This window comes from Ambystoma mexicanum, chromosome 13 (assembly GCF_040938575.1).
Source record: "Ambystoma mexicanum isolate Mex_15411 chromosome 13, UKY_AmexF1_1, whole genome shotgun sequence".
NCBI classification, from domain to species: Eukaryota; Metazoa; Chordata; class Amphibia; order Caudata; family Ambystomatidae; genus Ambystoma; species Ambystoma mexicanum.
Window position 1 is genome coordinate 655,236,926 of NC_090938.1, and position 26,763 is coordinate 655,263,688.

The following is a 26,763-nucleotide window of genomic DNA, read 5'->3' on the forward strand; positions in this document are numbered from 1 at the left end:
TGTCAAAATCAGTTGTGCACCCCTGCTCTAAGGTATCCAGCTGAGGAGTAGCAAAAGGTTATATCAAGAAGAGAACGAGTAGTTGTGAATTGAAGTGGTCCTGCGACGGGTCAAGCCAAAATCCTGCGCAGTCAAAAGTCTTCAATTTTGATGCAGTAGAGAACATTTGAAAAAGTAGATACATTTGGTCCGAGCCCGGGGGAGGGAGACCAATTGAAGATTTTGTGTTAGTGTGTCGGAGCCCGTCAGAAGGGGAACCGGGGTGAACAGTAAATCACCCAAAGAAGTTGTATATGTGAAATCCTAAGAAGAAAGGAACTTTAATGTTTGTCTTGTTGCCTCAGGCCCTTTGAAATAGGAGACTTTTGAATGGCAAAGAGACTTTGGCACATAAGGTCCTGATGTTCAGGTTTGAAACTGCATCCTTGTGCTAAAGAAGCCAGAGAGTGTGCTAAGGTCCAGTGTGCTGCCTTGTCCCGTGCTGAAAACGGGCGGAAGGGAAGCCAATGGCTTGAATAATCTGACATTTCATTGTCATCTCATTTCTTGAACACTTTTCTTTTCTATAACATTGTTATAACATTGTTTCTCACACTATTTGTATTTAGAAGTAAGGATTGGCAATAGGTTTATTAGTATAGGCCATTTTATTTTAACAGACTACACTTGGTCTGTGTTATTTGATGTTCATAACTTGCTCCCATCTTTAGATTTGGGATTAGATGGGCTTTTTCAAACCCAATTGAAGTTCAATAAACACCCTTGAACTGTGATCACTTGTCCGTCTTACTGTTTGATACCATGCTTTCCTTACACTGCTTTGTAGATGATGCATGCAGTTTTGAACAGCACCCTAGCATCAAGAGGAAGGCAATGTTGTTGGCATAGGACGGGGATGGTTCAGTCAAATTCCAGTATACCCGTAATAAGATGTGCTGCAGCGTGGTGGACTGCTTTTAGGGGAACCAAGTGAGCCGCAGGGAGCCTTGTCAGGAGGGCATTTCCCCCATTGATGTGCAAGACCACAAGGGGCTGTACTAAGGTCCAGAGGTCCTGGGATGAAGGGTATGATTTTGTGAAGGCTGTAGATTTGGAGACAGGCCGTTTGGGCCTTCTTGGCTATGTGCTTCTAGAAGAAGAGACAGTTGTCAATGGTGAATCGTAAAGATTTTGTTGAATCCGAGAGTTGTGAAGCAAATCGTTTTAGGTACATATCATTAAGCCATTGTTCCAAGTGGTTTATCAGGGGACGAGGAGGGCAAATTCGATCTTTGATGGGTTATGTTTCACGTAGGCAGTCGAAATTAATTTTTGTGTTTTCCTCTGTCTGGTGTTTGGTGTACTTTGCCTTGGGGGGAAGCGGGACTTGTGCTTGCAATTGTGTTTTTGCCCCCCTCTGTCTGGTGATGTACCTTGCCTTCTGCCTCTGGAGGAGCAGTGTGGTGTTTCCATGTGTTTTCCTCCCCCTCCGTCTGATGTTTTGTGTACCTTGCTTCTGGGGGAGCAGGGCTGGTGGTTCCATTTGTGTTTTCCTTCGCCTCTGTCTGGGGTTTTGGTGTACTTTCCGTCTTGCCCCTGGGGGAGCAGGGCTGGTGGTTCCATTTGTGTTTTCCTTCCCCTCTGTCTGGGGTTTTGGTGTACCTTGCCTCTTGCCTTTGGGGGAGCAGGGCTGGTGGTTCCGTTTTGTGTTTTTTTTTTTTTCTTTTTTTTTTCTTCTCCATTCCCCTCTGTCTGATGTTCGGTGTACCTTGCCTCTGGGGAAGCAGAAGTGGTGGTCCCATTTGTGTTTTTCTTCCCTTCTGTCTGTTGTTTGGTGTACCCTACCTTTCGCCTCTGGGGAAGCAGGGCTGGTGACTGCAAATTATTTTTGGGAAATGTGTAGAGGCTCTGTGAAATCGCCACGCCCCGTTGTACCACTTCTTGGTAGCTCCTTATGTGACTTGAGGGCATTTACTGTCACCAGAGCTTCTCTTGTGTCTAAAGAGCCTGTCTAGTCACACAGTGTCACTTCATCACAACGCACAATTGGGTGGTGGAGACTTTTTACACCGTACCTACATGCCAACCCCCGACAGATTAGTATGCAACTCCAGCAGAAGCTTACTCCAAACCACTGAATCCCACCTTGAGAAGGACTGATTCTTAGATTCACATTTCTGAAATGGTGAGATCTTGAGCAGCAATGATCTTTAGGTCCTATAAATCCTTTATCCTTCTGGTATCTGTGATGAATCCCTGGATATTGTCCCTTCTCCCATGGGGAAGAACCCTTTTCATGTCCACCTGCTCACACCTGTGAGGCTAAAACCCTCGGGGTCATCTTCGATTCCACACTCTCCCTCTCTCCTCACATCTCTGACGTCTATAAGAAGTCACACTACCAGCTGCACCTCCTCAGAGGTATTCTTCCTTTCCTCTCCTTCCCCCAGAAGCTCATTGTTTCCAGACCTCGGGTTCTCTCTAGGCTGGACTACTGCAACAGCCTCTTTCTAAATCTACCTGCTTCCACTCCCCGCCCTCTGCAACTCATCCAGAACAGGACTGCAAGACTTGTCCTTGGCCTCAAGCCCAGGGATCATATCTCTCCAGGACTGAAGTCTCTGCAGTGGCAAAGATTAAGCTCAATGCCCTCTGCATTGTCCACAAGGCCTTCTGGGGCCTGGGGCCTCAATACCTTCAACTCTCTTTTCCTAAATATCTTCCTTCTCGAGCTCTTCACTCATCTTCCTCCAACTCCCTCAGGGTAAGTCGCTTCTCCAAGCAACAAGTTGGTGGTAGATCTCTTTCTTCAGCTGGGGCCTCCCTCTGGAACAGCCTCCCTGAAACTTGAGGAGAACCATCTCCGGTTCCGGAAGCACCTCAAAACCTTCCTCTTTGCTTCTGCTTTCTCCCCTCCTCTCCCCTGCTGAACTCCTGACTGAAACTGCGCTGGTTACCTGGCCACCCTCTGATCTCTGGCCCAGGTCCCCTCCCCCGCCAGTTGCACAACTGCACTTTCTCCCTGGCAACCCCCGCACTTGGGGACTGTTTTTCTGTATCTCTACAATCCCCCACCAGCACTTGACACCTGATGTCTGCACTTACCCTTGCACTTGCCACCAGCTGGCTGTACTTCTCTTATTGTTTTATTTATTCTATTTATCCCATGTACTGCACTGTCCCCACCCCCTCCCACCCTGCACTTTGCACCCTTTCCCTGCACTTGCGCAATCTGAATGACACTTGGCCTAGTAAGATCTTCCCTCTGTTCCTCCCCTTTCCGGGTCGCGCCTTGAAACACTTGTGTATAGGCGCATTATAAATGCCATATCATATCATATGGCCAGGGCCGTGCAGCCACAGTCTAATAATCCCCCTCGGGGTGGATCGCAGCAGGAGGATCACATGGGGAGGGATATCCCTCATGTGAATGTGACTAGGGACGACATAGAGGGGCGAACGCAGTATGTAAATACCCCTTACAAAACTCCCATACCCTTGCCTACCCCGGAGGGTAACATAGGCCTTAACTCCCCCATGCCCCCATGTTATGCTGCATGGTAGACTACATAAAGGTCACACCATGTACTGAGAGGAAGAACAACAAGAGCTACCCATATGAACATCAGAGTAAAACTACTGGGATGAAGAAGAAGCGCAGAAGAATAATGAAGACTGCGCAAGCACTAACAACGCGGTCATATGAACAATTGAGAACGCTTACCAGTATAAAGAGTCAAGCCCTCACTGGAGGAACCGCAGTCACAAATGGTGTGCGAGGAAGTTCAGGAAACAGGCAGAGCAGGACACCAAGAAGGAGAGAAGCCGGCCCTAAGGAGAGATGCCCACCCCCCTTTTCTTTACCGGAGAGGATATCCAGAAACATTGCCCTACATGTCTGACATACATCTTGGCCTCTTCCCCTTCCTAAAGTGAATCAAGGGAAAGAGAAGCAAAGCTCCCTTGAAGGAAAGTGGACATTGTCACCCGCCAAGAAGAAGGAAACCCTGTCTTGGCAACACTAGGAGCTGACAGCCTGCAAGACCAAGGTTGTCTATCTTTTTGGAGTTGCTTTGCACCTTTGTGTTGGAGCTAAAATGAAACTATTGAACTGTTAAGAAGAAGAACATCCTCCCGGCACTTTAGTTTGAGTTATTAGTAAGAGGGTTAGAGATAAGGTTTTGACACAGCAGTGGACCTATTTGCTTTTGGACATCCTGACCGACCCATTTGAACATATTGTTGAATCAGGTAAACCCATGTTAGTGTTGGGGATAGTGAGGCATTTCCGCAGTCCTTTTTAAGTTGAATACAAGTTTATAACAATCAAAATGACACCCTTGTGTCGGTCTCTTGCTTTTACACCCTTACATTTCCCAGTTGGTTATTCTGGCGTTCCCAGATGACTTGCTCTTAAAAGTCAAGCCTAGCATCTACTTAATTACCTCACGAGTCATATCCTCAAGTTCTTCTGCTATTACATTTTGTGAGGGGTCAGTAATGTGAGACTCACAACTGTATTGAGGTTTCTCAGGATTTGCCATTTTATTCAATACAAATTTATAACAGAAATCCTAATTAAATCTAAACTACCAGGGGATTCGCTACCTATTCTAAGATATATGGGAAAACCTCCTAGCATTCACAAAACTAACCCTCACCATGAACAATATAAACATTCAAATAATAAAAATACAACATAAAAAGGTTACCAAACACCCAGTATCTTGGATGACTTCTCACGGTCCTGGGTAGATCTTGCTCCTCCAAGAATGTCCCAAAGTCCATTTTCTCCATGTAACAAAAAGTCTCAACCAAGTCTTGAACAGTTCAAAGAAGGCAAAAAAGTAATCCACTGGTCAAAGTCTCTTCCTTGTTTGGTGAAAGATTTCCTTCTTTACAGTTCCAGAAAGAATGAACAGCACCAATGGAGTTTTTGGACGGCTTCCTACCAAGAAAGAATAGGTGAAGTTGACAAAAGTATTTTCTCCCACTTTGACAAAAACGTCTCCACTTCTAGATTCTGCTGTGTTTTATGTACAATTGTCAGGATGTTCTTGCTTGAGATTTCCTCCTCTCTCAACCAACTTCCTTCTGCAATGCAACTGTGAAAATAGGTTCTGTGGTCCCACGGTTAACTGCCACAGTACTGACCGCCACAGTCTTGCTATTGCTGCTACAACTTAAACTGCTTTATAATGTGCTGCTACGACGGCATCTTCAAAGTGTGGGTATTGCTACAAGACATCTTCTGCCCCCACAGGCTTGCAAGGTACTCTTCTTTCTATATCCAGAGAAAGGACAGCCTCTTTGCCTGTCTTGCAACTATCATAGATTCTGCTTCAGATTTCTAGACTACTTCTTACTTCCATATAGTCTTTGCCATGCAGAAATAAAACAACTTTAGTGAACAAGTACCCAGCTCCCACTCGGCCAGCTTTGGATGAAGACTCTTGGGTAACTACACATTTATCAACTTCAAAAGCCACCAGTGTACAGTTCTTATGCGCTTGGGATTTGGCTTGCATAGAGATCCCTCTATTAGCTTGGGCAATGGTTGTTCTAACTTAGTCTTCTACAACTTCTTCTTCTGCGGCTTCAGCCTTTGATGTGTTGCAAGTTATATAGCTTCAATGGGACTCAAAATTAGGCACACTCAACTGCGTTTTAATATTAAACTGCCACTTCAATGGGAGACCCGTTTCCGCCTTTCAGTCAGCACTCGGCATCCAAGGCCTCGGGAAACATTGCCTCATGCGCACGGCCCCTTTTAATAACATTTGTAAATCGTCAGGAAAGTCAATTTTGCTTTGCTTCTGCTACTGGCAGCGTTCTCTGTGCTAATCAGAGCCATGCGACCACGCGCCAACACATTCTTACTGCTTTTCGGGAAATAAAGGTTTTTCATCAGATGCAAGTGTTTCAAGTAAGTGCGTGTTAGTAAAGCGACTTCCCACTTCTACGGTTTATGTTCACTCGCTCAAAACTCGACGCGAGTACAATTAAAAGCTGGCTACAATTACCAGCAAGGAACTTCTGTTTTTCAGAAGTACTGGGCTTCCTTTTCCGACTCCCAATTATAAAGATTGTGGGCTGCGGCAGCTTCCCGACTTTGCTGCTTCTCCTGCTACTGCTGCGGGCAACCCTGGGATTCACACCCCTCTGCTGTACGGGTGTCTCTGATCCAGCTTCATTAGGGGAGAGATTCCCACTCTCCAGTTTCCCTCGGCTTGACTCTGCACACGTGCCTTAGGAACAACTGCAACTTCAGCTCTGCATACACAGCAATGAGGCACACCTGGTTGATTGTACTCTAAATGATGATGTGTTGGTGATGGTGGTTAATATTTGGTTATTTGCACTGATGGCATGGGGTGGTGTATTTAAACTGCCAATTTTGTGAATTGTTGCAATGATGTCTAATACTGGTTATTTTTGGTTTCCTGAACACATATGGTCCGGTTGACTGGACATATTATTGTTTGTATTGTATATAGAGCTATTGGCCCTGACTATTTGGATTGACAAATTGTCCGAAATGCATTGGCATTTGTAGCTTTTTCTGGCCGAGGCTGCTTATTGTAGTCTTGAAAATTTGTGAAATTAATACAGCTGGTGTTTTCAGAAAACTGGGAGTGTTTATAGTATTAATTGGAGTTCAAAGCTAAGCAAAAAGAAAAAAAAACAATAGATTAGGATACCTCAAATCTAATGTTTATCTAGTCTCTGAACTAGATCCAGGGTGTGCAAACCCGCACCGAAGGTACATTGGCCTTGGTCCACATTGATGCACCTAGAAAGATTGCCTGCTGCTTTCTTTTCTCTCCACTGCTTCCACATCTATTCAGGGTTTGTGAGGACAGGACCAACTCGGAGTTTGCAATTGGAATTTGGCTCTCTACTCGGGCGTCCCTGTTGTGGTCACACTTCCTCATGGTCTGCTGGCTAAGTGCTCTGCTTCTTCTGCTTCTACAACCTCCAACCGTCCAGCTCATGCCCAGCTTCTCTCTACTGCTTCTCTCACAGGCAGCATGTTATGCCCCTCAGGTGGGCTGATTAGCTTCAGGTGCAGGCCCTTATACTGAATTACCTGACCTTGTTTAGAGTCATTAGGCTTGCCTGCCTGACCTGGACTCCTGCCTGACTCTTTAGCCCTCTTCTTCACAGTCCCAGAGGGACTCTTGGACTTGTATTTTGAATTAGAAAACTCTGATCCACTCCTCTAGAACGGCAAACTCTGCTCCACTCCTCTAGAACGGCAAAAGGCCATAAGAAGAGCAGGGTTACAGGGAAAATTAAAAAAGGGGTTCCTCCCAGTCATCCTGGTCTGATTTATCCCCCCTCACCCATGTGATCCTCCTGCAATACACCACCACCAGGGGAGGGATCATAGAACGCCTGCCCCCTCCATACCACATGAGAAGGGTCCCAGACCAGGTTCCTGGGGGGGAATCCCATCGGATTCTCCACAATTTCCAATTCTTGGAAGTCCGAATCTAACTCTATCGGAATTGGAATATTGCCCAATGCTCTGAAAGGGCCCCTCTGAAGACTGTCTTCCTGAAGGTAAAAGGATCTACTCCGATATAAAGGAAACATGATGGTTAAATTGTGGCTCCATGTCTTAAGTACAAGGCTCTCTGTTTGTTCCCAGCAACAGTACTAAAGTCACTACTTTTCAATCAAATAGGTAAAACAGATTTCCACGAGAAATGCATAGTTCAAGAATATTTTGAACATCCAGGTCCGTTGTACCCCCAACCATCAGAGGACCCTAGCTTGTCATCTGGGAAGAAGGACCCCTGAAAGGCGGGGGCTAACTGATCAATGTGCGGGGAACACAAGATGGATTTGTGCACCTTCCAGAATGGACTGGACAGATTAGGAAGTCTCCTCTTAAGGACTGAACAACAGGTCTGGTGGGTGGGTCAGCTTGTTGCGAGTTTGTTACGGTTGAGTGAACATTTACCTCTCTTCATTGTCTTGCAAGACAATAAGACGTCTCTGTCTTTGCTACTATGCAAGAATGATTGCATAAGTTCGGTTAAGGTGACACTAGCCAGTGCATAAATAAGTTTGCTGGACACCATCGGCTCACTTAACCCAGGCATAGAAGTCTATACCACAAGAAAGGAGAAATTCATAAAAAAGGAAATAATTGATTGCAATCCTAGAAATATCCCACTGGAACTGGGTGTGAGCTTACTGGAAGAAAGGAGTTAGTGAATAATAGATTAAACAGTAATCAGGAATTTTAGAATAGGTTCTGTTTCCTTGCGTAAGGTTGTACTATTTCTAGAGATGCTTATTTTCTAGCCCCTGTCCTAAAAGGGTGCATGGAAACACACTGGCTTGTCTCAGATGCATCACAGCTCAACATTGATCTGATCCTCTCCTTCGAGACTGGCATGTTGTACTACCACATCCTGTTTTATTCCAAAGCTTTCTTTTTTTTTGCATTCCCATGGGAAACCTTAAGCCTCATTCATTGTAGAGGTTACATATTTGCAGCACACCACCAGGTGGCGGCTGTCTTATGCCGGAGTCTACTCATTCTGTGCTTGATTATGGTGAACGTCGCTGCCAACTCCCTGCAGACTGTTTTAGGGAGGAAGCTTGTCTTCGGTAAAGCAGGGGATAAAAATTAAAGTTGCAAGCCACGAGCCAGACATAAAAAGGCAATATAACACCCCCCATTCTAGACATACACCGAGCACACCATTTCTTGCTAACCAAGATGCAATTTTAACTAGCCAATGGCTAGTGGCAATTGGCAAGTGGGCGCCCTGCGGCGATGCACATTTTTCTGGAATACGTTTCCTAGGGTCAATTGTTGACGAAGTGTGTAGATGCTTGGTGTGGAAGGCTCTGTGTAAAATAGGACACCATTAGATTTGGTTGCGCATCCCGTGCAAAAGTTTATACTGTGCATTTTGTCACCAAATGATCTTGCGAATAGTTAAAATGTGTTAGAAATGTAATGTATATGTTCTGTTTTACCATCACTGTTGCACCTGTAACTGTGTGTGCTTGCATCAGCATCAAGAAGCCTGCGATATTATGTTGATAAAAAGGAGCCTACAGTAGTGTTATACCCACAGCCTGCAATGCTTACCCAGTCAGTACACGCCTTCAGATTCTGCACATTCTCTGCATGCCTTCCACAGTCTCCGGCCTACTGGTGCACCCTTTCAGGCAAGTCATGCACACAGGGGTATTGGTGAGTTAGGGGCACTCCCCATATTCTGCTTTGAGGGGGGACAAGCAACAGGAGACTGGGGTAGTTTGGCCGCTACCCAATGTGCCTTTAAGAGGATGGTTGGAGCGGGGTTCCCTGGGATCGTTGCCCCCTCTGAGATGCAGTGTTCTATTTTCACAAGTAAGAATACCATAACTTCGAACATCACAACGGGAACACAAGATCTGGAGACCTTTTCCCTGACCGAGACAGATCCAGAGAGAAATCAATCTTTAACCACAGGCGGTTAACAAAACCAACCTACTTGCATACTAAAGGGGAAGGCAGGTTCCAGGCCACCTGTGGGCCTTTCGGTCAGGCGGGAATTCTGCAAATGTTCATCTCAGGTACACAGGCAGCCATAGGGCACTTCAGTACCGTGAACGCAGCCACACAGAATGACAAGATGGCACCGATGGCGCAGCATTTATTTGAAACCGTTTATTTGAGCAAAAAGAGATGCTGAGAAAGACATTGGCTACCTGACAAGGGCCTGATTGGGGGTGGGGGGGAATAAATGCACTTTGCATCTAGAAGGAACAAGCATGCGTCTGGCAGAGCGAAAGGAGGCCACCATTGCTAAGGCAGGGGAAAGCAGCAAGTACCCTGGCATATAGAGTGTTGAGAAGAAACTGTAGCGGCATAAAGAATCATATGGAAAAAAGATAGATGACAAGCTAGGTGAGACTCCAAAGATGAGCAACAACTTTGGTAAGTCTGTTAAAAAAAAATATATATATATGGTTTTCGGGTATCGAGAGGCATGGGTTGTTGGTTAAAACCTTCTTCCCATTCAGTTAAGATTTCTGCAGTGCTCCTTTCTGCAGGAAAGCCATCCCATACATCCCTACACATTCATTCATTATTTCCACTCAACCAAAGTCTGGGACATGAGATGTTTGCAGAGTTGCATGGCAACCATGGAAAGGGTAGACAGACTTGGCTTCTATGATGCGACAGCGGCAGGCAGATTGGCTTGTGGGGAGCTCCTCTGTGTTGCCTGAGATATGAAGATAGAGGACAGACCTACAGTTGCAGATAATGATTTTGAAAAGCTATTCTGGTCTGGAAATCGTCTTTCTAATGGATTGTGTCCTGCCAAGTATTTGTCATCTTGAAAATACTTTGATATCCTGCCTGCAGCTCCGAAACCTTTTTCTCCAGCAGAGGGCGCTGTGCGTCATCAACCTCGACCTTGTGTCCTTCGAGGGCATCCATCCATCCTCCTCGAGTGGGACGTCATACGCTGGTATAAAGGGCACGCACTGCGCCCGTTGCCTCAGTTAATATTTTCTGCGCACAGCTTGAAACGGTTATTCGCCTAGGCATGTTTAAAGAAACTGCATAGTTTGAAAAATGTCGACTCCTACTCTGAAAACGGGCTTCAGGAAATAATGCTGAGTGTTCAGCGAAAATGTCCTTAACCTATCTGCATCGGGTATGTCTCCGGTGCCTGGGGGCAGGCCACATCGCCGAAGATTGTGGCTTGTGCCAGTCTGACTGGAAAAGCAATACAGGTGAGGAAAGGAAAACTTGCTTTGGGCAAATCCTCCACAAAATCATCTTCGGTGAACCCCACAAAAAGATTGGCTGAAGATAAAAATTTGAGGGAGAGGTCTTTGCACCATGCCAAAAAGCACAGTAAACACACTAAACTCTCAAGATTTCGACATCCCTCCTCTTCTTCTTCGAGGAGATCTAAAAAGAGGCCTAATTGCTCCAAGTTGTCCTCGTTGAATTCCTTGCCTGATAGGAAATGGGTGCGTTTTCCAAAAAAGGGGGCAAGTGCAGCAGAATTGGAAGAATTCCGTCTGCAAGTATCTAAAATGTTTGAGATGGCAGCGGTATCGGCCCCTTCTAAAAAGTCGACACCGACTCACGACTCCATAGCGCTATCGGTCGATAGGGAGTCAGGAAAGACTGTTGACCACACGCACAAGAGCCCGGACAGCAGGTCATTGAAGGCCTCAAAAAACAACACCTCAAAAGATTTGAAGGATTCCAAAGCCTCGAAGGCACATCGTGCGCCTCACATGGCCTTGACGTCTCGAAGGGAAATGTCTCCTCCAATCAACTTCGTCGAGAGAATCAAAGTCAAGTTCTTAGATGCCGAATTCGACAGAGTCAAAGAAGCCATCAACCTCCTTTTCAGAAAAGCTGTAGGTTTACAAGCCTCTGGAAAGAAGAGACTTTTTTAAACCCATGAGTTCTATTTATGAGGAGGATGTGAAGGAGGAAAGTTCAAATTATGGGTTTGGAATACAGTATGGTACTCCTGGTGTTCCAGAGGAATTGATTTCTCAAGAATCCAGAATGAGAGATCTGGTGGACTCGTATAAGGATGTCAGTGGTCTGGATACTTCTCCAGAAGTTGAATTTGGTACCCCAGATATCTCATGGCATGCTGACTCCTCAGTAATGGCAAAGGTGATAGATTATCTGGGCTGGGGTACTTTGACTGTGGCGTACGAAAGGGGCCACCTAAGGACACAATCCTCCCTCTTCATACTGCTGTCAAAAACAAAGTCTTGGAAAACTGGGTAAGACCAGACAGCACTCCTGCAGTCCACAAGATGTTTTCAAATAAATATAGACCTTCTTAAATGGACCCTGAACTTCCTTCAAAACGTCTGAGTCCAAAGAGCCTTGTTGTACAAGCAGCTACAGCTGCCTCTAAAGAAGCAGCCTATCCCACGGATCATCCTGATAGCGAAGACAAAAACCTAGATGGTATTGGGAAGAACGTCTTCTCTGCACGTAGTATTTTTTTTAATTACATTTTTTGGGATTTATAGAGCGCACTGCGGCCCACAGGCTTCGAGGCGCTATGAGTAACGTAAGAAGGCTTGATTCAGGGTTACAAGAGCACGGCCCAATAGGGTAATGCTTGGTACACTAGGTTACTTTGCATAATATATTTGATGATGGTTATTCACAGAGATACATACAGAGGTTAAAGAACCCGTTCAAACAAAGAGCCTAGTTTTAATGGTTTTCCGGAAGGCTGCATGAAGGTCAATCATCCTAATCTGGGCCGGGATCATGTTCCAGAAGGTGGCGGCCATAGTTGGGAAGCTGGAGCCACCCGCCCGCATTCTCCGGGTCAAAGGGATGGTGATTCTGTTAGAATAGGCCATCCTAGAGGGTCTAGATGGTGTGTGTCTGATGATCCTTTTTGATAGATAGGGGGGAGCCAGGCCATGGAGACATTTGTGTGTCAAGGCAAGGGTTTTGAAGACAATCCTTTCCTTGATGGGTAGCCAGTGGGCCTGTCTCCTGACCTCCGAGATAGGGTCCCTTCGCGAAATGCCCCCAAGGCGTTGGTCTGAGCTAGTTGGAGTTTGTCCAGATTCTTGCGGGTCCCTACAAGAAGGGCATTTCAGTAATCAAGCATAGACCCAGTGATTGCCCTAGCAATGGTGAGGCAATTCTGTTGGGAGAGGAAGGGTCTGGCTGCATTAAGGAGTTTGGAGTGGTAGGCTGAGGAGGAAGCAATTTCATTAACCTGTCTGTCCATGGTCAGGTTGGGTTCAAGATAGACGCCCAATGTCTTGATAACTGGTGAAACGGCGATAGGGATGTTATCAATGGTGAAGGATCAGTATTGTTTGTCCAGTTTACCCAAGGTGGAGGGGGAACCAATTAGCAGACGTTCGGTTTTCTCACTGTTGAGACATAACCAGTTCTCTGCCCTCCTTGATTGGATCGTTGAGTAAATGGAGTTGAGGGTGTTCAAATCCGAGAGGTAATCCCCCGAGAGGTTGATGAGCACCTGGGTATCATCAGCATAGTTTTTGTATGAGAGGCCCAGGGCATCTAGGATTTGAAACATGGGCCTCGTGAAGAGGTTGTAGAGGGTGGGAGCTACGCAAGAACCCTGTGGACCCCACATTTAATGAGACTAGGGTCGGCACATGAGGATTCAGAGAAAACCTTCATCACTCTCCTGTAGGAACAAAGTTATCCTTGCACAGGCCCTCAAGGAGAAGTTGGCTGCAGAAGAAAGATGATGGCAGAGGGTCTTGTGATCCACCAGCTCAAAGGCATCGGAGAGGTCTAGCAGTAGGAGGAGCACAGGTTTGCCTGCGTCTCTGAGGTCATCCATTTGATTTTTTAGATCAAGCAGTGCTGTTTTGGTGCCATGACGTGGCCGGAACCCGGACTGCCCTAGACCAAGAAGTTGGTTGTCTTCAAGGAATTTTTGGACTTGCAGGTAAGCTGCTTCGTCCAAGGTTTTTAGCAGAAAGGACACAGTGGTAATGGGCTTGTAATTCCCTGGGACCAGTAGATCAAGGGAGGGCTTTTTTAGAAAGCGGTCGGACCCACGCTTCCTTAAGACCAGTTGGGACGTGGCCAGACTGGAAGGAGCAATGAATGAAGGCGGTGACAAATGGGGCGAGGGAGGGGCACAGTCTTTGATGACCTGAGCAGGGCAGGCGTCACCTTTACAATTAAACGGCCTGATTGATATGAGTAGAGCAATGACTTCTACTTCGCTCATATCTTTGAATTCAAACACCGGTAATTGGCTGTTATGGGTCACTGGGGCAGAACATTATGTTAGATAGAGCCTTTTGGTGTGCTAAGCTTTTGGAGTGCAAGGTATCAAGTTTGTCGAGCATGGCAGCTTGAATGTTATTACACCAGGTCTCCTCCTTCAGGAGGGTTAAGGGGTGGGGGTGAGGGTGACTCCAATTCTCGAAAGATAGCAAAGATTTCCTTTGTCCCAGATTTCACATTTTCAATCCTAGAGTTGAAAGAGGTAGTTTTGGCCTGAATGATGGCAGTTTTATAATCATTGGAAATTGTCTTGAAGGCTGCTTTGGAAGCGTCATTAGGGTTCTTTTTCCATGTAGCAAGCGCTGCCCTTTTTTTGTGCAAAATTGTAGGAGCTCCTGGGTGAACCAGGCATTAGGGTGCTTTACTTTCTTGTTTTCTTTTAGGGTGAGAGGAGCAATAGAATCTACCGCTTGGCTAATGAGCCTTTTGAAAGCTGTTTCCAAAAGCTCTGGGTCATTAGGGAAGGGGGGGGGCAGCAGGTCAGGTACCAGGAGGTAGGGGGCTAGATTCTCCATAGTGAGCTTCCGTGAACTCCTCGCTAAGGCCGCAGGAAGATGGATGGTAACCTTAGTAGGCCCCTTGGGGATAGCAATGTCGAATTTAATGCAGGAATGGTCAGACCACGGAATAGGAGAAATTTCAGAGACGAGGAGGGAGCAGTTGTGATGGGAGGCCCAATCAAGCGTGCAACCTTTAATGTGAGTAGGCTCAGAAATGCTTGGGTAAACTATAGGGTGGATAGGGCTTTTTGTATGGCGGCGGCATTGGCATCGTTGGGGTCATTGAGCCCTAGATTGGGGTCACCCAGGAGAATGACGTTGGATGATTTATTGAGGATATCAGATAGTGCACGGATGAGGGCCTCATGGAAGTCAGTGGAGGGGCCTGGCGGGCGGTAGATAAGATGAAAGGCAATAGTACAGTTCGTGGAGAGCTTTAGTTTGAGTAAGAGGTAGTCCGAATTCGGACCCATTTCCCCTTGGATCCTTCTAAAGATGAGCGTATCCTTGGCGATGACCGCCACTCCCCCGCCCTTTTCACCAGTCCTATCTTGTCTAAATCTAGTGTAACCGCATGGGACGGCAAGGGAGAGGGCAGGGCCGGAGGTTTCATTTAACCAAGTCTCGCAAAGAAAGAGTATGTCAAGATTGTCTTTGATGATAAGGTCATGCACATCCAGGGTATGTGCTGGTAGGGAGCAGGAGTTGACCAACGCACAAGTGTAATATCGGAGACACGAGAGGGGTTGGCAGACTTGGGAGCAGTGGCATTGGATTGGAGGGAGGCCTGACTTCTGTCCGGAGACGCTGCAGTGGTAGCAATGCAGGGCAGGGGTGGTGGGTGAGCTGCATGCTTGCTAACATGAGTAGTGGCATTCCTAACATTACATGACGGTATAGGCAAATGGGCTTCAGGCATAGCATCAGGGCTAGTGGCATCATTAACATCAGCTAGCAATATAACATCAGGTAACAATATGGCCAAGTGGGCTGCAGGCATAGCGTCAGGGCTGGTGGCAGCACAAAGTAAATGTGGCACAGGCTGGCCAGCAGCAGTAGATATAGTGTACCTTGAGGACAGAGGTAGATTCACAGTTTGTGTCAGTTTGTATTGGGCTGGCGCTTGGCCGAGCTTATGGAGCAGAGACGGAGACTGTGTGCAGCGCCAAGATCAGCGGAGTGGCATGGGCACGCAGGCAGCGTCTCATCAAGGAGGAGGAAGGTGCTGTCGAGTCGGGTTTCGGTCGGGGCACGCTGATGGAGATGCAGTGCGCAAGTGCTCTTCATTGTGCTGGTGGAAGGAGCACATGACAAATCAGATTGGCGAGTAGATGACAGTGGGGGGCAGCGTGCTCCGGATTCCCAGGCACGCGTTCCTGCGGGCTAGGGTTGGTGTGAATGATATGCCGCGCCCCGCCACGAAGCGTGAGCGGAGGCACTCGTTTCTAATAGCTGTTGGGCATGCTTTGGAAGTTGCAAGAAGGGGTCAGCCGACGTGACCCTTACCTTGAGCGGGGCAGCAGGTGGCAGCGGAGAGCTGCAGAGAGGGGAGCAGGCCTTTTCTCCTGGCCTTCGCACCGCAGTGGCGCCTCCCCTCCAGTTAAAGCAGGAGGCGAGGGCCGTGCAAGGTGTGGGGCCAAATCCGGCTGCTGGGCTTGTATTTTGCTTAATGTTGCCATGGTGACCACGACGGCGGTGGCCATGTTATGGGCTGCTGCTTCCTCGTGGCCCGTAATGGAGATGGGTGCAGTCTTCTGGGTATGCTGTGCATCGGGGATGATTCCACACATTTCACCAGCTGTGATGGGCATTAGCTGATTCTTCTCTCGCAGCAGAGCTGCAGAGAGGGGAGCCAGCCTTTTCTCCTGGTCTTCGCTCTGCGGATTCGCCTATCGGCGCACCTCCCCTCCATTTAAAGCAGGAGAGGGCTGTGGGAGGTGGGGGGCCCAATCTGGCCACTGGGCTTGTATTTTGCTTGATGTTGCCATGGTGACCATGACCGCGGCCATGTTATGGGCTGCTGCTTTCTCGTGGCCCGTAATTGAGACGGGTGCAGTCTTCTGGGTATGCTGTGCATCGGGGATGATTCCAAACATTCCACCAGCTGTGAATGGATTCTTCTCTCGCAGCGGAGCTGCAGAGAGGGGAGCAGGCCTTTTCTCCTGGCCTTCGCGGTGCGGCTTTTCCTCGTGGCGTGCCTCCCCTCCATTCACAGCAGAAGGGGAGGGCCGTGCAAGGTATGGGTCCCAATCCGGCTGCTGGGTTTGTATTTTGCTTGATGTTGCCATGGCGACCACGGCGGCCATGATACGGGCTGCTGCTTCCTCGTGGCCAGTAATGGAGACGGGTGCCGTCTTCTGGGTATGGTGTGCATCGGGATGATTCCAGACATTCCACCAGCTGTGATGGGCATCCGCTGATTCTTCTCTCAGCTGCAGAGAGGGGAGCAGGCCTTTTCTCCTGGCCTTCGATCCGCGGCTTGGGGGTGAAGGCAGCCAATGCAACATGTGCTTTGGCAACGTTTACCTACACACTGTGGGAGGCAATTGTTATGGCATCTGAACACATCCCAGAAGGTGAATAAAGCAATAGTTTTATGAGACTGGTTTAGGGCGGGAAAGGAGCCATGTGTCAATCTTTGCAGTCAAGTTTAGACCCCACAGACTGCATTAGCCGATCTATGGCTGCAGGAACTGTACTCGGGCGATTCGCTTAGCTGAGAAAATCAGGATTTGCTCTGGATGTACAAGCCAGGCTGTTAGATATGTTTTTTGAAGGATCATATTTGTATGGATCTAAGGCAGATGAAAGCCTTGATAATTTGCAAACATCTAAGGCTGCGGCGAAATCTGAGTATGGTAATTGGACAGCCTCAGCAAGGTCAGACAGCTCTGTTTTCCAACCAAGGATGGAAACACTGTTCTTTTTGCTACTATTCCTCTGTGGGAAGAACAAGCTGACAGTTTTCACAGCGGGGACAGAGAAGACAACCGCAGGGTGGTCGAGGACGTGGTGGAAAGGGTGCTGCCACCTGTTTCCTGGCCTTCCGCTCCAACCGTTACCCCAAAACCTTAAAGACTTAACGCGTAGTCTGAGAGAGATTAAGTGAGCATCTGAAGCAATGGTGAAGTATTCCAACAGATGCTTGGGCTCTCCAAACTATCACACATGGTTACTGGCTTCCCTTTCTAAAGAAACCTCCACACTGTCCCCCGCAAGGCCAGCCCTTGAAAGTACCAGATCCGTTCCTCCTAAAGGAAGTTCAGACACTGTTGGAGAATGGTGTAATCGAACAGGTACCTGTAGCGGAAAGGAACCAAGGCTGGTCCTCTCCTTATTTTCTGATCCCAAAGAAAGACGAAGGGCTGCAATGCTTCTTGGACTTGATTTTGAACAAGTTTCTCAGGAAGGACAAGTTCAAGATGGTCACTCTTTCGCACATCCTCCAGGCCCTTCAGCTCCAGGATTGGATGGTGTCATTGGATCTTCAGGATGCTTATTTTCATGTGCCAATTCATCTCAAGCACAGGAAATACCTGAGATTTGCCTTTGGCAATTCTCATCATCAGTTTTGAGTACTGCCATTCGGGCTGACCTCCGCCCGAGGGTCGTCACCAAGTTGATGGCGGTGGTGGTAGCGATGATGACGGACAACACAGTGGCCAAGCATTACCTCAACAAGAGAGGAGGTGTAGGGTCGCTACTGCTATGCAGAGAGGCAATGCAGCTTTGATTTTGGGCACTGCAGGGAGGAATCTCTAACAGCAGTTTATCTGGCCATAGAGAAAAACACGGCAGCGAATGCTCTGAACAGGCAGAGCACAGTCTCTCACGAGTGGGAACTAGCTCAGGAAGTCCTTCAAGAGATCTTCGCCCTTTGGGGAACCCCCCAAGTGGATCTGTTTGCGTCCAGTGTCAACAGGAAGTGTGGCCGGTTCTGCTCAAGAGAATTTCCTCAGAGAGGAGCTTTAGGGGATGCGTTCATAGTGGACTGAGAGTTTCCGCTTCTGTACGCGTTTCCGCCAATCCCCATCATTCTTCATGTCCTCAGGAGGCTGAGGAAGTTTCAGGAATCCACGATTCTAATTGCCCCGGATTGGACCAGGAGGACATGCTACCCTGAACTTCTGGAAATGTCCATCGGCCCTCCAATTAGTCTTCCACAAAGGGAGGTTCTCTCGCAAGTGGGAGGTCACATTTCATCCAGAGATCAGGACCCTGAACCTCCAGGAATGGTTTCTTAGAGGTACAAAGATTGGTACCTTCTGGAAGTCCGTCATGGAGGTGTTGCTTTCGGCCAGAAGGCCAGCAACTAAATCTCTATACCGCTGCCTTTGGAACAAGTGCTGCAGCTGGTGTAGAAATAAAGGAATTGACCAATTTTCTTGTGACACAACATCGGTTTTGTCTTTTCTCCTTCATCTAAACCATCAGGGGATACAGGTCCCTAGAACCAAGGGCTATCTCGCTGCGCTGTCCATTTTCAAGCGCTCTCCTGAACAAGGTTCCTACTTCAAGGTTCATATTGTCATCCAGTTTTTAAAAGGATCGACCAGCATCTTCCCGCCTGTTCCGTTCATGGTTACAGTCTGGTTTTAAGCTTTCTGATGGGTTCCCTTTTTGAACCATTACATTCTTGTCCGCTTAGGATGTTGTCATTAAAGATAATATTCTTAATGGCCATTGCTTCAGGCCTTATCTTCCAAACCACCATTTACAGTCTTCCAGATGGACAGGTAATTTTGAGGGTTTGTCCTTCTTTTCTGCCTAAAATTGTTTAAAAATGTCATTTAAGCCAGAAAATTCTCTTACCGGCTTTATACTCTCCTTCTAAGGAGGAGGAGGAGAGGTTACACAGACTTGATCCTAGAAGAGCCATAAGTTTCTATATTAACAGGGTTTCTAAGATAAGACTGGACGACCAACTTTTTGTTGGTTATGCGGCTGCAGAATGGGACAAGCGGTTACGAAACAAACGCTATCTCAGTGGATCATACAATGTATTTCCGAATGTTACAACTTGGCTGGAAAAGAGATTCCAGAGCGTCTAAGGGCTCACTGAATTAGAGGTGTAGCCGCTTCTTCAGCCCTCCAGAGAGGGGTACCATTGCAAGACATCTGCAATGCTGCCACTTCGTCTTCCGTGCACACATTTGCAAAGCACTGCTGTTTAAATTCCCTTTCGGGCCAGGAATCCACATTTGGAAAAGCTGTGTTACACAGCATAAATCAAAATTAAACTCTTCTTCGCCACCTCCTACAGGCACTGCTATAGGAGAATATCAAAGATGAGGAATCCGTGGGAGGACACCATCCATTTGAAGAACAAATGACTTGCCCCTGGTAATGTTCTTTCGATTGGATGTTCCTCCCACGTATTCCTCATCACCCCTCCCATCCATCCTCTCTGCCAAGAAGGAGTTTTCGTGATTTACACTTTCCTTTACATTAATGCTCAAATACCTCTCATCTTCGTGACTGCTGTGCCTTTTATACCAGCGTACGACGTCGCACTCGAGGAGGACAAATGCCCTCGAAGGACATAAGGTCGACATAGACTGCCCACAGCGCCCTCTAACTGGGAAAAATGTTTACGAGCTGCAAGCAGGATATCGAAGTATATCAAAGATGAGGAATACGTGGGAGGAACATCCAATCCAAAGAACATTACCAGGGTTAAGTAATTTGTTCTTCTACAGTTGCAGTAAAAAGCTATGCAGAAGTGATTTGCTTTCCAGAGCACATCCTATGAGATGGGTACATAGAAAATATATGTTTCTGCAGTCATGGTGAAAAAATGTAAGTTAACAGACTTATGGTCTCTCTGAAATCCCCTGGATACATGATTTTTATGTGATCATCCTTCCACCGTCGAGATTCACACTATTTGTAGAGCATTAACCAAGCTGATCATTAGACAAAGCTGGCAAGCGACCTCTTGTACAAGAGCAGTCATGTGTTGGAGTGCTTGAAGAAATGGAGAGACCTTGGATTGCTTCATTTGACAGCTTCAAAGATTGAACAGTTTGAGAAGCTGATTACTGAACTGGGCCATCTATCTATATCTAGCCTTTGCTGAGAAAAAATCGCCAGTGTGGGGCAGAGTATGCATTGAGAGTTGGTCGATAGGGGACTCTTGTATTAATAGAGCCACACTTACAGGTCTCTGCCGTCCTTACCGCTCTTAGTGCACATCCCAGTCTTGCATAGATCTAGCACCCTTGGATTATGCCCAGTGGTAGCAATTAGAGGTCCAGCGCACCACACTCTTGAAGTGAGGGTTGGAATGGGGTGAATTATTACTTGAATTTTATTTGGTACGTAGGGAGATAGATCACTCAGTGAAGTTTCTTAAAACCACTTGAGTAATTGGATAACAGTACAGATGACAGACCTGTTATGACCACATGATCTTTTCTTTCAGAATGGAGACCTGTGTTTCACATCACCAATGGTCAGTTGGCTCCGAGCCCCCTGAGCTTCCTCGCTCCCTTGGCTCCAAACCCCCCTGTTCATGCGACTGCTTCGTTGCCCTCCCTCCATCTACATCATCGAAAGCAGTCATCTTTGGCAAAAACTCAGACCGTCCCAGGGATGAGGTTCAGGAGGTGGTCTATTTCCCTGCTGCAGCTTATGCATTAGGTGCAAAGGTCATGGTGAGTAGACGTCATAATACCGACTCTGTTTTCAGGTGTGTGAAAAATGTATGATACAGGGTTCGACCATTTCCACTTATGCAGTGTCCAACTGCCCTGTGTGTTGGCAGTGGAGTTTGCTGCCAGATGTAATTCTCCAGGTCAGAAAACCCTTAACCCTGCACTATCTTTATTCATAAACTCCCTGGTGGTCTGTCTCTGCAGATGGTGACTGGTTGCCTGCCAGTGATGAGCCTAATATTGGCCCCTCTTTCCAGAGTATGGTAATTGAGCAGGAACCACAGGGTGCCTCTAAGGAGACAGACTGGCGGTTGCAGTGCTGTCCTAATGTCTCCGCTCTTGTTTTGCTGAATTAGTGCTGCTTCTGGAAAGGGCTTATCTGCTCAATAGTAACCACAGTCTGCACTCTGCTTATTTGTCTTTACTTCTGAAAGGGACTCCACTCAGATCCTTAGCCCAGCGTCTGCATATCTCGCCTATTCTGGTCCAGTGTAAGCATGTTCTTCTGTGTCACTGTGACCAGTCTCTTGGATTGTTTGCATTTTATTACCTCCCGTCGCCCATCTTATTGCAGTCCTTGCTCATTGAAAGCTTTGTGCCGTCCAGACTGATTTCAACCTCCTTCTATTGTGAGACAGGCATGGTATCGAGAGAGACGACACAGACAATTAAATTCAAGTTTCCAAGACCTTTTGTTAAAATGTCAGGATGGTGTAAGGCCTAAATTGCCTTAGAACTAAGGTAGGGATTTCACCTGCCTAAAGAAAACCAAGCGAAGTCTGTGTCTCTGTAAGTCCAAATCAAAACGTCGGTCGCTGTCAAAACCTATGCCTACCCTCCCATCTAGAAACAAACATGGTGTGGAGTTTCTGCTTAATAAAAACAGCATTCAAAAGTAAACTCTCAGCTGTTCTCAGCTTCATTCTTCTTGGGCTTTCTATCTCAGGCTCAATAGAGTTCCAATAGCTGTTTAGCTCATCAAAGTTCAACCAGGCCTTGAGGCTCCCTTCCCCAAGCTCAATATGATATTGTTCACACAAAAGAAAAGAAAGATCCTGAGGTTTCCTTCCCCCAAGACAAAGCTTCTTGGCTCCTTTGATTTTCAGGGTGCCCTTCCCCAAGATTTCAACAGTGTGTCAGTGGCTCACTCACACTGTTCCTTGCTGGTTGTCATTTAGGGCTCCCCGATCTGGGCACAGTTATCAGACCACACAGTCCACCCATCACAGGACGAGCAACCAGGAACCCTATGCTTCTGCTTGGCCTGCTTTAGAATGTCTGTGATCTTCACACTAGAGTGCTCTTCGGTCTAGGTGCAGTTGTAAGACCAAACGGTCCACCCGTTACAGGTCGCGCAACCACAAGTCTCTCCCTTAGATTTGGTTAGCCCCTCACAGGCCCTTCTGCCTTGGGTTTCAGGTTTTCCACACTTGTCTTTCCTTTTGGCTAGTCTAACACTTTTATCCATCAGTCTTTTGCTTTGCCACAAGCTAAAAAATCTTCCTCACATTTGCAGTTCAAATACTTAAGTGTTCAACTTGCCATATGCTTTCATTCGGTTCACAACGTTGCTTAGGCACAGTGCGAAATTCACTATGTTAGTTTAACTTTCAAATGTTCGTTTGATATTCGTAATCAAGATAGCAGTGTCCATTCAGTTCGGTATTCAATATGATGTGCCTTCACTCATATAGCACTTTCCTTTCAGTTCGGTATTCAATATTGTTCGCTTTCACTTTGGTTTGCGAACCGTTACATGCCTGCGGTCCTATGGGAGAGCTCTGGTCTTTCCTTGTCCTCTGACACTCACAAGCTCTTCATGTCTCCCTTCTGCGGCTCCTGCTGTTCCCGCTCACCTCTTCGAAAGTCGGGAAGCAGACAGCATAAGCGCTGCTCTCTTGCCAGGCACGTCCATCCACACGCAAATGAGAAGTGAGAAGCCAGCGCTGTGCAGAGGGCCTGGGAGGGGGCAGGAGAGGTGGAGACTGCAGTAGGATTGGCCGTGTTGTTGGAGGCCGCATTGATGCAGGCTTGGATGTAGACTCTCTTCTTGGAGAAGACAGAGTGTCTGTATTGCCTTTGGAGCATGTGGCAGGGCAGTTCATCAGAGAATGCGTCCAAAGCCCTCCATTTACTCTCAACCACCCGGCACTTGCCTTTCAGGGGGCAAGGACAAAGTCATACCAAGAGTTGCACTTGGAGGTAGGCTTCTGACGGATTCTCATGATAGTGGCAAGGATTGCCAAAGTATTGGAGATAGAGAGATGCAGGTTAGAGAGGTCTGTGTCAGAGTGTGAGTTAGCCACAGGAGTAGGACGAGAAGAGATAGTTGAGGCAAATGCGTCCACTGACACTCGCTTCATGGGCTGAATGACCGAGAAAGAAGGTGCCAGTGCTGGCGTAGGCTTTGCATGTGGAACACGCAGTGTCAGGTCAGAGGAGAAAAGAAAGTGGTCAGTCCACGAGAGAGGAGCGGTGAGAGTGTTGGAGAGGGGGGATATCTGAGGAGATGAGGGCATCCAAGGTGTGGCCGGCAGAGTGCGTCGAACCAGAGGGAAGAATGGAAAGGGAGAGCGAGTTGCAAAAGTTGCGGAAGAGCCCAGAGGAGGGATTCGAAGCATCCAGGTGGATGTTGAAGTCTCTGACGAGGAGAAGCTTGGTGGTAGAAGCAAGGAGAGAAGAGGAGAGGTCTGCCTATTCAGATAGGACGAGAGCAGCCTAGCCAGGTGGCCTGTAGATGGTGGCAACAGTTAGAGAGAGGCCAGGAGAGATAGAGAGCCTGCAGACCAAGCATTCAAAGGAGGAGTAGGCCTGCATAGGAATCACAGAAGCAGAGAGCCACTCCGGAAAGATCAGGGCCGCTCCACCACCGGGCTGGTAGTTTAGGCTGAGAGAATATTGTAGCCCTCCGGGAGGAGAGTATCGAAACCTGTGACCAAGCTAGCCGTGAACCATGTCTTGGTGAGAGCGAGGACATCCAGGTCAAGGTCTTCAAGCAGGCGCAGATGTCAGAGGATTGTTTGACAGCAGAGCGAGAGTTGAGAGTAGCGATGTGGAGCAGGTTGCCACATTTGAGACTTCCTGGGTGGGGTAAAGGAGGGAGGTACACCCAGCAGAGGTTGTAGAGGGGCCCTAGAGTGGGCACAGGGAGTGAACAGAGGTGGCATGGAGGCCAGAGAGGTGGAGGTGGTAGGTGCCAGATAGGAGATGGAGGAAGGAAGTGGCAAAGGAGCCAGAGAGGTGTTAGACGAGTAACAGGAGAAGAGAGGAAGTTGATAAGACATGGGAAGCGCCTATCTAAAAGGGGGAGATTGGGCTGAGGACCCATTCAGATAGACATTTATGATGGTTTTGGAGGAGTGGAAGGATAAGAGGGCATCCCACCAGGTGCCACCATCAATGGGGGAGGAGCAGATAGGAAAGAGAACAGAGACCATATGAGGAGTCCATAGGTCAGGAGAGGGAACGACAAAGAGGATGTCGGTGAGAGTCTGTCTGGAGGAAGCACAGATGTAGGTATCAGCAATAGAAAGGCCTGAGTTGGAGACCAGGATATTCCTCTTTAACTTTTTCCTTCCAGACTTAGTGAGAGAGATAGGATAGTCGATAGAGTACCAGTTAGAGAAGATGTGGGGAAATGGAGATCACAATGGGGGGTGCGAGGAGGAAAGTTGGAGGAGGTGAGAGAGAGGAGGAGAGGAGCACAGCCAGTACTGCGCACCGCCGTATGCACAGGGAGAGGGAGGGAGGGAGGGTCACACAGGGGAGCACAACAGTAGGGACACACAACAGGAAGCAAGGCAGGGCACACAACAAGAATCCATGCAGGGCATACAAGGGGGAGCAGGGCACAATAACAGCAGTAACCACAGTGGAATGGGGACCTAGAGAGTGGGAGAGAGCCTAGTGGGACAGCAGAGACACAGTAGCAGCAGGAACCACAGTGGAATGGGGGACATAGATGGGGGAAGAGAGAGCCTACTGGAATAGCAGAAACACAGTAATAGTGGAATGGGGACCTAAAGAATAGGAGAGAGCCTAGTGGAACAGCAGAGACACAGTAACAACAGAGGAGTGGTAACCAAGAAGTGTGAGAGGGCCTAGTGGATAGAGAAAATACAGTAACAACAATGTCGGAGGAGTCGGATCCTTGGGGTTGGGGGGCTGACCTAGAACACAGCAGTTAGCAACAGCAGACTAGGGATACAGCAAGGAGGCCAAAAACACAAAGTACGGCTAACCGAATGCCGACCGCATTTTCTCTGCTGTGAGATACTTCCTGCAGCTCAGCTGTTCGGCAGTTCTGTCTGCCCACCTTCCACACTGAAGGCGACCCCTTCTCCCCGGGTCCTACAGGACTTCCGGGATTGTTGCCAGTCTTCATCTAGTTTGGCCCCAACCCGGCGGTTCTCCTTCTCCCTCACATGGTTGCCTTCTCTTCTTTTATACACCTGAGCCCTCTTAAGGGGATTCAGGTGTGTGTTGTCTTGATCTGCCTGGCTACAATGAGCCCAATTAGTGGGACATGTCTGACCTTCAATACTGCATGGTCTTTCACCATTCTTCCTCAGCTCAGTACTAGAGTGGTGTTTGTAATAGGAAGTGTGCATTGCTCCCAGTTGACTCTTCTCAGTACTTGGTGGGTATTTACAGGGGAAGATAGGGCATGAGTGGACATAGCTCATGAAGGCTGAGGGAAGGTGGGGTGTATCTATATTCAGAAAGGGGGATACCATGCCTCGCCATTCAGCACTCTCTCCGCAAGTACCCTTCACCCAGTTGATCCTCCCTTGCTTGTCTACCCCTAGGGATCCAAAAGCGATGGCCCTTCCCTGGCCACCTGAGCAAAAGATCCCTGGGGAGTAGCTGTGAGAGTGCCTTCTGGTTTCTCACACTATTCAGACAAAATAATTATGAACATACAGGCCTCAAAATTAAGATTGGATAAGCAGGAGCTACAAGCAGCTCTATCCATCATTAATTAGTCACCAGGACCTACCACTGGGGAACGAGGAGCTAGTAGCTCCTGGTTGGTTTTAAGCTTGCCAGGCTCTTCTAGGCTATACGCAGGATGCTTAATAGCTCCCAGCACCCCTCAATTTCGAACCCTGACATTGCGAAGCCCTTTCACTCCAAACCTTGCACATCGTTGGAGACAATGGGCCTCATAACAAGTGTGGCGGTCTGGAAACAACGTGCCGGTACTTCCGATTACCAGCACTATTTCCGGACCGCATCAGTACGAGATAGAATTTGCCAGTAGCAAAGGGGACTGAAACAGCAGGACCCTCCCGAATCTTTGCCTGAAACACCGGCACCATGGAAACAAGATAGCATTACAACAGCGGTTTCCCCAGAAACACTGGAACAAAAATGCCTGCCACCGGGAAAACCGTGCAAGGAACACTGGCACCGCAGAGCAGGCGGTAACCAGGCCCAGGTGTTGAGGAACAGGCCACACATACACCCAACTGACCCAGCTGCACACAATGCGCACAGGAACGTCTGAAAAGGACCACACCCACACCATACACACCTTCCAACACAACCATGCTGCCTCTCGTAGCAGTAGTCCTGGACCTAGAGGTGCTGCATGCAGGATTGCAACTCTATGAGCAGGAGCTGCCTCAGTGGCAACAACCCAATGGGCATTGAAGGATGATGAGAAGGCGAATGCAGATGAACAATGTGCAGAAAGGTGGGCCCCAGAGGTGTGCACCTATACTCCGCACTATGGCCCACACTGATCCCTGACTGACAGGCAGATACACACACTATACCGTCTGAACTGGGAGATCATCCTGGAAATCGTGGAGCTCATCCAGGACGA

General features: G+C 47.9%; 1 protein-coding gene across 5 annotated transcripts in view; it reads left to right on the forward strand.

Annotated features, from left to right (window-relative positions):
* The window catches only part of SCRN2 (secernin 2), a 294,151-nt gene that overhangs the window by 183,796 nt on the left and 83,592 nt on the right, over positions 1-26,763 (forward strand). For 4 of the 5 annotated variants that reach the window (XM_069634647.1, XM_069634648.1, XM_069634649.1 and 1 more), the window contains one exon: positions 20,702-20,933. The exons of the other annotated variant lie outside the window; for it this stretch is intronic. In XM_069634647.1, coding sequence (XP_069490748.1) covers positions 20,703-20,933 — 231 coding nt within the window. In that variant the 5' untranslated portion in view covers position 20,702. The remainder of the gene's footprint in view (positions 1-20,701; positions 20,934-26,763) is intronic. 5 annotated transcript variants of the gene reach the window in all.